Below are 14002 nucleotides of genomic sequence, written 5' to 3' on the forward strand. Positions count from 1 at the left end.
GTTAGGGAAGTAGGTAAGTAGGTAGGTGGGTGTGGTCACTGATCCACGATTGTTGTTGGGTGTGGCTTGTTGACATTCCTGGGACGACTCAGGACAAATGCAGGGGACTCGAATTAGGAAACAAAACAGATGCGTCTGTCCCGGTTGAAGCACTGTTTTTCAGACGCTACGGGTTACCAGCAGATCGCACTGAGCCAGGATGGCAAAGACGGAAGGGCTCCTCTTCAGACAGGTAGTCTGTCGGCATATTTTGATGGCTTGCTCCTGTTTGTTTACAACCATATGTGGTAACGAAGAGGCAAGAGTACTTGTAGTTTTTTTGTACCACCGGTGTTGTGGGAAGTGAGCTCGGTAGCTTTAGCCGTTAGCATCTTGTTTTCTTTCTACGAAGTTCCTTTCTGCATTAGTTCCTTTAAAGTTCAGGTGGGTTTTTGTGCTCAGCTGTCTATCCAAACAAATTTTGGATTTTCAGACTCTTGTGTGGTGTCCTGCATCCTGATAAAAGTGGTATTACAAGGAAATGACAGCTGAGCAAAAGTCCCAAAAGTTTTGAAGTTTCTTTTCCATAATTGCTAAACAAAATGCGTTAGATGTACTTAAATAAAAGTAGCGCAGCTACATTCATATAGCTACACTATTACTACTACCTACATCTGCAAAACAGCAAAATATGTGTCTTCAAAAAACATATAGATGTAGAAAGTAGCTTTGCATGGGAATGCTTAATGAAGTATACATCATGTGCATGCATCATGTGATGAAAATTGCTGCTATATGACCCTACATTTTTTTTTATTCTAATATTTGAAACCAGCTGATAAATTGATCACATGCCATCTTTAAAAAAAGGCATTTCAAGAAAGAAAACTCCTGCTTGTTTAACAATTGTTGAAGTTGTTGTATGATATGCCCAGACACATCACAATGAGCAAGTATATCAGTAAGTGATTCTGTCACCAACTGCAATTTCCTTTTGAGGTGGTCATAAACGCAGAATTAATGGGCAACTTGGTAAATGTTTAAGAAGTAAACATTTTGCATTGATTACAGAGATACTCATCAGCCCCTTTACGGAGGCCTGCTTGTTGAACAAACACAAATATCTAATCGGCTAATCACATGGCAGCAGCTCAGTGCATTTAGGTACAGTGGGGCAAAAAAGTATTTAGTCAGCCACCGATTGTGCAAGTTCCCCCACTTAAAATGATGACAGAGGTCAGTAATTTGCACCAGAGGTACACTTCAACTGTGAGAGACAGAATGTGAAAAAAAAAAATCCATGAATTCACATGGTAGGATTTGTAAAGAATTTATTCGTAAATCAGGGTGGAAAATAAGTATTTGGTCAATAACAAAAATACAACTCAATACTTTGTAACATAACCTTTGTTGGCAATAACAGAGGTCAAACGTTTACTATAGGTCTTTACCAGGTTTGCACACACAGTAGCTGGTATTTTGGCGCATTCCTCCATGCAGATCTTCTCAAGAGCAGTGATGTTTTGGGGCTGTCGCCGAGCAACACGGACTTTCAACTCCCGCCACAGATTTTCTATGGGGTTGAGGTCTGGAGACTGGCTAGGCCACTCCAGGACTTTCAAATGCTTCTTACGGAGCCACTCCTTTGTTGCCCGGGCGGTGTGTTTTGGATCATTGTCATGTTGGAAGACCCAGCCTCGTTTCATCTTCAAAGTTCTCACTGATGGAAGGAGGTTTTGGCTCAAAATCTCACGATACTTGGCCCCATTCATTCTGTCCTTAACACGGATCAGTCGTCCTGTCCCCTTGGCAGAAAAACAGCCCCATAGCATGATGTTTCCACCCCCATGCTTCACAGTAGGTATGGTGTTCTTGGGATGCAACTCAGTATTCTTCTTCCTCCAAACACGACGAGTTGAGTTTATACCAAAAAGTTCTACTTTGGTTTCATCTGACCACATGACATTCTCCCAATCCTCTGCTGTATCATCCATGTGCTCTCTGGCAAACTTCAGACGGGCCTGGACATGCACTGGCTTCAGCAGCGGAACACGTCTGGCACTGCGGGATTTGATTCCCTGCCGTTGTAGTGTGTTACTGATGGTGACCTTTGTTACTTTGGTCCCAGCTCTCTGCAGGTCATTCACCAGGTCCCCCCGTGTGGTTCTGGGATCTTTGCTCACCGTTCTCATGATCATTTTGACCCCACGGGATGAGATCTTGCGTGGAGCCCCAGATCAAGGGAGATTATCAGTGGTCTTGTATGTCTTCCATTTTCTGATGATTGCTCCCACAGTTGATTTTTTCACACCAAGCTGCTTGCCTATTGTAGATTCACTCTTCCCAGTCTGGTGCAGGTCTACAATTCTTTTCCTGGTGTCCTTCGAAAGCTCTTTGGTCTTGGCCATGGCGGAGTTTGGAGTCTGACTGGTTGAGGCTGTGGACAGGTGTCTTTTATACAGATGATGAGGTCAAACAGGTGCCATTCATACAGGTAACGAGTGGGGGACAGAAAAGCTTCTTACAGAAGACGTTACAGGTCTGTGAGAGCCAGGGATTTTCCTTGTTTGAGGTGACCAAATACTTATTTTCCACCCTGATTTACGAATAAATTCTTTACAAATCCTACCATGTGAATTCATGGATTTTTTTTTTCACATTCTGTCTCTCACAGTTGAAGTGTACCTCTGGTGCAAATTACTGACCTCTGTCATCATTTTAAGTGGGGGAACTTGCACAATCGGTGGCTGACTAAATACTTTTTTGCCCCACTGTATGTAGATCGTCAAGATGACCTGCTTAAGTTAAAACCGAGCATTAAAATGTGGAAGAAAGGTGATTTAAGTGTCTTTAAATGTGGCAGACAAGCTTATGTGAAAGTTACAGAAACGGCTGATTTAAATAGATTGCCCTACAAAACCATCGATTAAAAGAATCGGTTAAACACCACAGCCTGCCTGAGTTATGTTGCTGATCATTATCCATCCATCTTTGACGACAGCATATCCATACTTGGATGGTTGCCTTCAGCAGGATAACGTTGCATGTCACAAAGCTCATATCATCTTAAACTGGTTTCTTGAACATGAAAATCAACTTACTGTACTCAGGTAAACTCCATAGTCACCAGATGTTAATGCAGTAGAGCACCTTTGGGATAGGAGATTCGAATCTCAGATGTGCAGCCAACAAATCTGCAGTAATTATGTGATGATATCATGTCAGTGTGGTGCAATATATCTCTAGCACCTTATTGAGTCTATGCCAGAAAGGATTCAGGCAGTTTTTAATTCAAAAGGGGGTGTTACTAGCAAGATATATACCTAATAAAGTGACTCTTGACTGTAGTTCATACCGTGATCTGTTCTGTCTCTTATTATGTTTTCTTTGCCTCTCGGAGGAGGCGGACGCACTTTTTCTCCTCTCCCTTATCTTCCCTGCTTATGTCCTTGTCTAGTCTCGTGTTTTTTTTTGTATTTTTCCTGGAACATTCTCTCACAGTCTGTTCTCTAAAACCTAAAAGAGGAATTATGGATTGGATCAACTGGTCCCTAAATGCAATTGACACCCCTTTCTCAACGAGAAGTTTGGGCTTGGGTGAGCCTGAGTGCTGAAGATATCTACCTATTCGCAACCATGGTAACAGGGTTCTGGCTGATCGGAGCTGGCTTGGCCCTGACTTATCGAAGAATTAAGAAAGTGGAACCGGCTGTTCAAACCCCCACAAGACTGCCTGCTGGGATTGGAACGATGGGAGAGGCGTGAGTTTCTCAAAATGGGCTCATTGAGTCAGCACGGGTAAGATCTTGGAGAGGCTACAGCTGCTGTGAATACTCAGAATAAGATCTCTGACTGCAGACTGGATACATCTTGGAAGGGCTAGCCCGGAATAACATCTCTCGGCGCAAATTGGATGACATCTTGGGGAGGCACACTGCCGTGAGTTCTCAGAAATTGACTCCTTGAGCACAAGAAATGAGAACATCACAGAACGCAAGTATGGCGAAGCTCGCGGCTCTCCAACGGGAGATTGAGAGACCAGTGTTGGACTGTAGAACTGCTTTGAAATTCATATGAGCTGTTCGCACTAAAGTAAAAAAATACCATCACTTCATGCGGATAGCCCTTTGGCGCTAGCTGCAAGGCCGGAGCTGAACAAAACACCCTGATAATGACTGTGTTTAGTCTGTTCCTTCCCATTCCATGCAAGGCCACCTGGGTTGGTTGGAAGACTGTTTACTTAGCCTGGCAGGGCGAAGGACACTGTCTCAGCTGAACTATGGACACGCACACACATACATATACTGATAAGCACTCACTGACGCATCACCCTCCCTACCCCGGATCCAACGCCACCTCCAACGCTTACCTCCCCTCTGATGTGGACATCGGGTCAGTTGGAGGCGCAGTCGAACGATTGCAGCGGTCCCAGATCAGATGTACACACTGGAACTCTTTCCCATGTTGCTTGTCTGTGTTTATTGTGCTATGGTGTGTTGATATCTGTGCATTCCTGTATTATCCTTCTGTGTTACACATTTCAATGTTTTTTTTTTTCTCGCTACCTAGCCTGACCTGTCTCCCCAATGTGATGTTTGTGTATTGTATGTACAGTTGGCAAGGTCTGTCATCTCGGTTGTGGGCAAAAGACCTGCAACTGACAAATAAAGGCTATCTCATCTCATCTCATCTCATGTTTTGTGGTGTCTCAGACACACCCTGTCTAAGTATGGTGAGGACACGATGTTTACTGTGCCTTTCCTGTTATTATTTATTGCTGAATCACACCTGTGCTTTGTTCACTGTTCTGTTTTCTTTTTCATTTAGCTGTTTGAGTCAGAGAGCAGCACGTACACCTACCTGCTTGCAGACACGAACACCAAGGAGGCTGTCATCATTGATCCTGTGCTGGAGACCATTGACCGGGACCTGAAGCTCATAAAGGAACTTGGACTCAATCTAACAGTGGCAGGTATACCTTCCCAGGGTAGAGTTAAACGATAAATTATGACAGTTGTATGAAATGTTTGTCCTATCATCTCCATGTTGTAAATACATTTACATTAGGGGCAACATAAATGTAATATTAGACTAATCTGTATTATGGCAGTGAGCAAGAAATAACTGTGTGTCCGTTCCTTGCCCCGTGACCGTTGTTTAGTGTAGACAATAGCAGACAAGGCTGCGGGGATATGTCTAAAAATAATAATTAAAAAAGGCCAGATTTAAAGCATACACTGACTGGACAGTTTATTAGATACACATTGCTAGTACTATGTCTGAATCCTTTTAGCTTTCAGAACTGCCTTAATTCTTCATGGGATAGATTCAACAAGGTGCTGAAAACATACCTCAGAGATCCAATCCAATCCAATTTTATTTATAAAGCACTTTAAAATACCCAGCACAGGAACAAAGTGCTGTACAGAAAATAAGTTAAAACAATAGAATAACAGAAAACAGCAAAATAAATAAATAAAACACATAAAACATAAAATTAAAACAGCCCTATATTAAAACAAAAAACAAGATAAAACAGCATCGAATCACCTAAAAAACAACTAAAATAAAAAAAACAACATCTCACGTGGTGTCAAAGGCCAGGGTAAAGAGGTGGGTTTTCAAGAGTGACTTAAAAACAGATAAAGAACTGGCCTGTCTAATCTCTAAAGGAAGCTCGTTCCACAGTTTTGGAGCTGCTACAGCAAAAGCACGATCTCCTCTAAGTTTACGCCCAGTCCTGGGTATCTTCAGGAGCAGCTGATCAGCTGACCTGAGAGAGCGGGTGGGTGTATAAGGCTGTAGCAGCTCAGAGAGATAAGATGGAGCTAGGCCATAGAGAGCTTTAAAAGTAAATAAAAGAATTTTAAAATGAATCCTAAAAGAAATGGGCAGCCAGTGAAGTGAAGCTAAAACAGGGGAAATGTGCTCAAACTTTCGAGTGCCAGTTAAAAGACGAGCTGCGGCATTTTGCACCCTCTGTAGATGACTGATATATGATGCACTGACCCCAATATAAAGTGCATTACAGTAATCCAGCCGAGTGCTAACAAAGGCGTGGATCACTGTCTCAAAGTGCTGCCGTGAAAGAATTGGCTTTATTTTTGCCAGCTGCCTGAGGTGAAAGAAGCTAGATTTTACCACTGCTTTTATCTGATTGTCAAACTTCAGATCAGAGTCCACTTTGACCCCCAGGTTTGTGACAGTTGGCTTAACATACTGTGGCAGGGAATCTACATACACATTGGGGGTCTCAGTGGGGCTACCAAAAACCATCACCTCTGTCTTTTTATCATTGAATTTTAAAAAGTTAACAGAGATGTTAATCTGTATTTACATGATAAGATCACACAGTTGCTGCAGATTTGTCAGCTGTACATCCATGATCTCCACCACATCTTCCACATAACTTGGTTGTAATGAGTGGTGGACAAGCCCACGTGACATGATCAACCGTATTGCATTCAAAGTCACCTAAATCACCTTTGGTCCTCACTGTGATGCTCAGTCTGAATTCCAGTAAGTTGGCTTGAATATGCCTAGATATCTAAACACATTAATTTTCTGCCATGTGATTAGCTGCTTAAGTATTAGCAATAACGAGCGATGAAACCAGTGTACTTAATAAACTGGACATTGACTGTCTCACCTATATACACATTGCATAAGTTTATACCAATAATCAATATTAAATCTTTCAATTGGTGATAAATGCAGTGATTTTTCTGGTAGTTAACACCCACTGCCACGCAGACCACATAACAAGCACTGGCCTGATGAAGCAAAGAGTGGCTGGACTGAAGAGTGCCATCTCCAAATTCAGTGGTGCCACTGCTGACATCCACTTAACAGAGGGAGACAATATCCCCTTTGGAAGACTCGTAAGAAGAAAACCACTCTTTGTTTATAATAGTGTTTGTAGGTGTTGTATACAGTTGTTTGATAAAACTGATTTGACATGCTTTGATTTGATATTTACATTTTCTCTTCTTTAGTCTCTGACTGTGAAAGAGACACCAGGACACACTGACGGGTGTATAACACTGGTAACTGGGGATCAGAGCATGGCTTTCACTGGTGACGCTCTCCTCGTTAGAGGCTGTGGAAGGACAGACTTCCAGCAGGGTACGCATGCACTCTTTTGTGGTTCTTCTAAATGAACACAAGGGGGCAGTGTTTCTTATGTTTTCCATTGCAATTGTCTGATTTATAGCTTTTCTTCTAAAGGTTGTGCCGAAACGCTCTACCATTCAGTCCATGAGAAAATCTTCACCCTGCCTGATGAGTGCCTCATCTACCCAGCACATGACTACTTAGGTTGGCTGAAAACACACATTCGCACGCAAATGTTTGTAAATGTGTATTGCATATCTTAAGAGTCACTGATGTGAATAATTTCGAACAGCACAGATTTGACGCTCAGCCACATCGGCCATTTGTTTCCCACTCATAGGAACTGGTACAGATGTAGTATATAACATCTAACATCTGGCAGAATTTAGAACTACAAAAACTAAAACTGTCATGCTGGTCTGCATCTAATTTTGCGTTTCAGGTCAGATGGTTTCTACAGTGGGCGAGGAGCGCAAGTATAACCCACGCTTGACTAAGAGCATGGAGGAGTTTGAGGAGATCATGAACAACCTGAACCTCCCTAAGCCTAAAAAAATAGGTATGAAAGACAGTGGCATCAGGATTTCAGCCAACAACCACCTCTGTCTAAATACAATTCTTAAGTCATGTCCCAAAGAATATGTTTTTTCACTGGTTTGGCTACATCAAATGTCACATTTACTAAAAACACACTTTCCATCTACTTTTGCAGATATTTCAGTGCCTGCTAATCTGGTTTGTGGAGTGCACAGCATTTGAACTGATGAAAAAGGCTTCTACTAAAGTCCTGAGCACCACCACAAAATGATTGATATTTACATTTTAATCGAAATTGCTTATCATAGAGTGCTCTATTGTGGTTCCCTGTGTAAATGTAAAAGTTAATTTTTGAACTGTTGTGATCATTTTCTGTTAAGCTACTTACATTATATTTAAAAATGTATATTTATGTTTATTTTAGCTGTTTATGAATGCATTTTAAAAACCGTAATGGTATACTTTGTTAATGGTGTAAAGTTGTTTACATTTTTATGTAAGTAGTTCATTCAGATGTGTTATTGTGAATTGGGAAGGAAATTTATGAGCAGGAAAACTGGGGTAGGAATGTTCCATTCAAGGTTTGAGTTAGTATTCATGAATGCTTAACTGGGACAAATGAGTTCTTCCACATGGCCTTTTCAGTGGTTCCGGTCTCCCCTAGCCAAGGATACGCAGGCATGCACACACACTCTTTCAGTCTTGTGTAGGCAATGGCTTTTTTGCATAGCAGGGAACTAAAACTACACTATTTGCATTCACAATCAATAAAGGCAGGTTTTCCTTGCACAATGTGCCATTGCAATCTGTTTGTGATCTCATAAGTTCCTTTAGATGTCCAACAGGAATTTGATTTTTTTTAATGTTTATTATCATCAAAGGAAGGTACAAAAAAGTGAGCTCATGCCAGGAATCAGAACTGCTTCCAGATTTTCCAATGACTGTGCAAGCTGTTCTCATAGTTAACAGATCATCAGCCCGCAAGACAGGTTTGTTTGGGTGTGCTGCCCTCTGACTCAGTCACAGAAACTTCTTCATGTGGGAGTTAGCTGTGTGATCGTCTGAGGATTGATCCTGAGCCTCTGGAGGCCTGAGTCAAAATGTTTGTTTTCAAGTGCCCGCACTTGTTTGAGGAACTTCCACAATTAACAGATTATTTGTAAAGATGAATCATTATTGTTGATACATCTGGCATTTCTAAGTGGTTTGGCACTTTTAATATCTAGTAGTCTGAAAAACATATGAATGCTCCATACTGTCATGAAACAAAACAGAGTTCAAGATAAATGAAAATTGTGTTCTACTGTATTTGTATTCTCAAATAGCCTGCTAGAAAAAAGACACAACCATCCTGGTAAAATGAACAATTGGAATCTACCATGTTTCCCAAGTCTCTTGTATACAACATTATACATGCTTTGAGTAGCATTATGGAAAATATAGTTACATCTGCAGGGATTAATAGTCAAAATGTGTGTCTGACCATTTTTAAATACCTCTACATTATGTAAGTGCAATTAAATCACATGAATAGCCCTTAAACTTTTCTTAATAATACAAAAATAATATCCCAAAGAGCACTATTTCTAGTCCAGCATGATTCTGCAGAGCCGTTTGTTTACAAAGAGATAACCTAAACAAGATGCACTGATATAGAATTATGAAGCATGTGTTATGTTTAAGGTTGTGCCATCAATCCAGATTAAATGCCATAGTAGCCTGTTACTTTGAGTTACTAACACAGTAAAAACTATCTGGTGAGTTAAACCAGAGACATATAGAGGTATAAGAAGAGGAGACATGGCACTCAAGTTAAATCTAAAAGAAGTTAAACTGCCACTTTTGTAGTTTTCATGGTGATTAATGACATTAAGATGAATTTAAACCAGTGCTTCAAAATAAGCATCCAGGTAAGTTACTAAAAGTTCTTTGGTTTTACACAGTGAATTGCACAGGTCTAAAACATGAGGACAACAGTGCACTCCTATCAGCAGGAAACTGAAAAATCTAAACAGCAAATGGATTATTATTTATTAGGGGTGCAACAATACTCGTATCGATATTGAATCGATATCGAACAATACAAATTTTTTTATTTATTTTATCAACTTTTCTTCTGACTATGCTTCCGCCTAGGCTGCACTGTCAAGTGCAGATTAGTGATGGGATTTCCGGCTCTTTTTAGAGATCCGGCTCTTTCGGCTCGGCTCACTAAAAAGAGCCGGCTCTTTCGGCTCCGAACCGGCTCTTCAGGTTGTTTTGTTGCTTTAATTATTTAATCATTAACAATAGTATAAAATTATGCAGAAAAGGAATTACTAATGTAAAAAAAAGGGGTTTTATTTATATATGTTTATATATGGCCCCTAGAGACAAATCACGTACAAACTCTAAAGCATATACAAACTCCAAAAAGCACGTACAAACTCCAAAACACATTTCTAGCGTTTACTGAACTTCCAAAACAGAGCTACCCAGATCACTTAAATTACACAATTGAAAGCATGTGTGTATTGTTTGTGTATTTATAGACAAGCACTCATATTTATTCAAATAATTAAAAAAAAAAAAGGTTAATTTACCTGTTACTGCCACACACCAAATCTGGTTGTTGATACTTCCTGGCTTGTGTAGCCACTAGGTAACAAAAGCTCAACACTGCGCCCTAGCATCCTGGAGCACTTCTGTTGTCTTTTGTACGTGATTCTGAGTTTGTATGTGCTTCTGAGTTTTTACGTGTTTTGGAGTTTGTACGTGCTTCTGAGTTTTTACGTGTTTTGGATTTTTTACGCGTTTTGGAGTTTGTACATGCTTAGGAGTTTGTACGTGTTTTGGAGTTTGTACGTGCTTTGTCTCTAAGGGCCACCATAAATATACTTTATTTATTCACTCCACATAAAATGTAATAAATAAATCATATAATACAAAAAACAACTATTTACATTTAAAATTTTTAACTATTTAAATTTTCAGCTTTTTCCTTTTAAACAAATTTAAAGTGAAACAACACAAAACACTGCAAACCACAACACAATTAAATATAAATTAAAATATTAAAACAAAAAGAAGATGCTCTGTCATATGGGCCTGCAGGATTTCTGAATCCTTTATCATCTGCAACTGAAAATAGTGGATGATTACTATACCTTTCTAATGTGACGTTGTTGTCCCTCGCTGTCTTTCTCTCTGGCTCTGTTCCTGTGCTACAGCGAGTGTAACTAACGCCCCCCCTCTGCCCAGCGCAAAGTACAGGCCGCGCGTGCGGAGTTTAGCGGGAAAAAGGGCGAGAGAGAGGGTGAGAGAAAGAGAAAAAAAAAAACCTCACGGCTCCCAATAAGGAGCCGGCTTGCGTCGTTCACTTCAAAGAGTCGGCTCTAAGAGCCATTTCGTTCGCGAACGACCCATCACTAGTGCAGATCCACTGAGCGCAGCGCAAGCTAGCAAGACAGAAGCTAAGCTCGTTGCAACATGGCAACTACCTCAACGCTAGCCGAAATTGAACCTCCCCCACCCTCATTCAGATCTGGCCTTTGGAACTATCTAGGTTTTCATGTGATGCATGACCCTGATGGGAAGCGCCTCATGGACAAAAGTAAAACAGTATGTCGGATGTGCCATGCAATGCTCAATTGGTGGGAAGTAGTGCGTTAGCGCAGTTAGCTTGTTAACGTGTTGACGCAGTCCAGCCCCACTCACGGGGCAATCCACGGTAACTTGTTAAAGGAGATTTGCAGCGTTATGGCGTTAACGTCATTTTAACGAGATTAACGCTGACAGGACTAGTGGGAACATAATGAATATGACTGCACATTTACTCTGACATCATCCTAGTGCAAAGACAAGTGGAAGCAGACAAAAACAACAAGCACGCATGCTACAAACTTTACCCGAGTCATTTAGACAGCCGTTAGCACATGATTCTCCTTATGGGGACCTGATATGTTTAATGTGCTGCTGAGGATATAGCCCAGAAGAAGCGTATAGTATAGCTTTTATTTTGGAAAGAGCCATTTCTCTGTAATAAACTCTCTTTTCCAAAGATGAGTGATTTCTCGATCAGATTTATTTATTTATTTTGTTATTTTGTTGTTTCAGCAACATTAAATTTAAAAACTGTACTTTTGAGTTAAAATATATATTTATAATTTTAATAAATGACAAATTAAAAAGGCATGAACATTTTTTGTATCGAAAAAATATCAAACCGTGACACCAAAGTATCGAACCTAACCGAACAGTGGTTTTTGTGTATGTTGCACCCCTATTATTTATAGAACAATTTTCTGATTTTACTAAGCAAACAAATAATGAAACAATACTGGAATAGTGAGTTCTATCTAATGATAAGTCCAATATGGTCCTGTTACACTATACTGGTCTGACGTATATTGGATCCAATTCCTATTGATGTTCCTACTAATATTAAAGGAAAACATGTAAGTTAGAGAAAACTTTACTTTTGCTGGGTGTTGCTTTATTTCATGCAAGTTAACACTGTGAAGCACCATCTAGCAGCTGTCTCTGTCTGCCTTCCAGACAAACAGCATTATTATTATTCCACCTCACCTCGTGTACTCGCTGACAGACACCTGCATTGTTCTTTATTCAAAGCAGGAGGTGTATGTGACTATTGTTGCCATCAGGCTGAAGATATGTTACTTTGCAACTAAAATGTTGTCTTTGCTCTTTTACTGCTGGGAATCAATGTGCCAGCTGTCCTTTCACCCACTCTTTCTCACCCATCTGCCAGCCACTGTTTTTTTTTTTAACTGCTCCCTCTCAATCCACTTACACTATGTCACTATTAACCTGCTGCCCATTCTCTCTCACACAGCCACATGTCACTGGAAAGAATCTATTACACTATCGGCTCATTCACAAGAAGATGTGTAAAGAGGCCAGTCAGGGTGATAAAGCCCTCAGAGTGAAGGGAGTGGATTTTGCCTCTGGGAAAAGTCACTATTTAACATGCGGAAGTAAATTTGTGGTGTGTAGGTCCAGAGTTCAGTGTGCTATTTTATGTTCTATAAGTAACTAGAGTGTTTACATTAAAATTTTAGCATTTTCTGCTCACCAAGTAGCATACTGTATCACAGTAACATGTCAGAGATTTAATATTTCATGATATTTCAGTCTCTACAAGAATGAGTAGAAATCTGCCAGAAAGCAGACATAGATATGCTCTTACAGCACTACATATGTTTTTGCATATGCGCAGTGATTTAGGTCAAGGGGTTATTTTTTGTAGCACAAGTTAAGTTTTTGAGCCTTTGTGTGTTGATGGTCATCATTTGTATATGTATCACTATTGTCAGGAACCTTTTTAGGAATTTAAAGTGTGAACATGTAGTTTTAAACTGTTTATGTGTTAGTGTTTTATGATTCCTATGTTCCACACACCCCAAAATCTGGTGAACATATTGGCATCCCAAGGCCCCTGTTTTTTTAAACTTTAATAAAAGAATAACTTTTACGAGATCATGTCGAATCCTGTGGTTTGTTGACATGCTTCTGATGACACTTTATTGAGGTTTTATGTCTTTATTGTATATTATAACAAAACAAAGGCTTCCTTTCCTGCCCTGCAAGGGTAGGCTACCAAAATGTAGAGATGACCAGAGACCCCTCCTTATGATTTGGGTTTAAATAATTTGATTAATTTGTTGGAAATATGTATCAAATGAAGCAAATTTACTTAGCTATCATACCCCATGAAGTATATATTATCTGTGTGCAGGTTCAACAAAGTCTCAAAACAATCATGGAAAAGCAATCTGTTTATTCGTGTTCATGCACATAAACTGCCACTTTTATTTTTCATTACATTAAGCACAACTTTGAGACTAATGTGCTTCAGTATGAAATTTCTTGCCTGCTGCAGTGGGCTAGTGTCACCCTGGCAACCAAGAAAATAAACCTTTCAAAAGAAAAAACTGCAACTGTTGCATTTTTACCCAAACCACGACCTCTTTTCTGAACCTAACCAAGTATCACAAGATCATACAGAGGTCTTTAAATGCACAAAACTCAACCATGTACTATTATTAAGAGGGTGTAAAAAAATCTCTTCAAAAGGGGAAATTCTTCACCCTGTATACCTGGACACCAGTCAATAGATATTAAACTTGTGTTCAGTTAAATGAAACTATGGGGGTCAAGTTTGGACAACTTTTGTTCAGAAGCACAAATTATTAGATTAAACTGGCTGTTTAATGAATTTTGTGACAAATTTGGACAAATCCCGTTGGTGTCCACTGCCTGTGCAGTTGTTTCAGCCTCTTCTGTATCAGTATATTATTATATTATTCCCACAGGAGCATGTCATCAAATGTATTTAAGTAGTCTCTTCGCAGAGTATGGCAGCATGCCCAGA

At 40.0% G+C, this 14002-nt stretch overlaps 1 protein-coding gene across 3 annotated transcripts; it reads left to right on the top strand.

The window, feature by feature from the left end:
* The first annotated feature begins 26 nt into the window (after positions 1 to 26).
* LOC146508682 (persulfide dioxygenase ETHE1, mitochondrial-like) lies at positions 27 to 9656 on the top strand. Of its 3 annotated transcripts, XM_085178568.1 has the most exons (8): positions 27 to 232; positions 4594 to 4711; positions 4807 to 4951; positions 6712 to 6860; positions 6975 to 7104; positions 7207 to 7296; positions 7535 to 7651; positions 7805 to 9656. In XM_085178568.1, exons 2-8 carry the CDS (start codon positions 4673 to 4675, stop codon positions 7849 to 7851), a joined length of 717 nt encoding a protein of 238 aa, XP_085034694.1. In that variant the 5' UTR covers positions 27 to 232; positions 4594 to 4672; the 3' UTR covers positions 7852 to 9656. The 3 variants fall into 3 exon arrangements, with proteins under 3 accessions (XP_085034694.1, XP_085034695.1, XP_085034693.1); XM_085178569.1 differs by lacking the exon at positions 4594 to 4711 and having other exon boundaries at positions 28 to 232; positions 7805 to 9655; XM_085178567.1 differs by lacking the exon at positions 27 to 232 and having other exon boundaries at positions 294 to 4711.
* The last annotated feature ends 4346 nt before the right edge of the window (positions 9657 to 14002 follow it).

Source organism: Neolamprologus multifasciatus, chromosome 11, assembly GCF_963576455.1.
Source record: "Neolamprologus multifasciatus chromosome 11, fNeoMul1.2, whole genome shotgun sequence".
NCBI lineage: Eukaryota > Metazoa > Chordata > Actinopteri > Cichliformes > Cichlidae > Neolamprologus > Neolamprologus multifasciatus.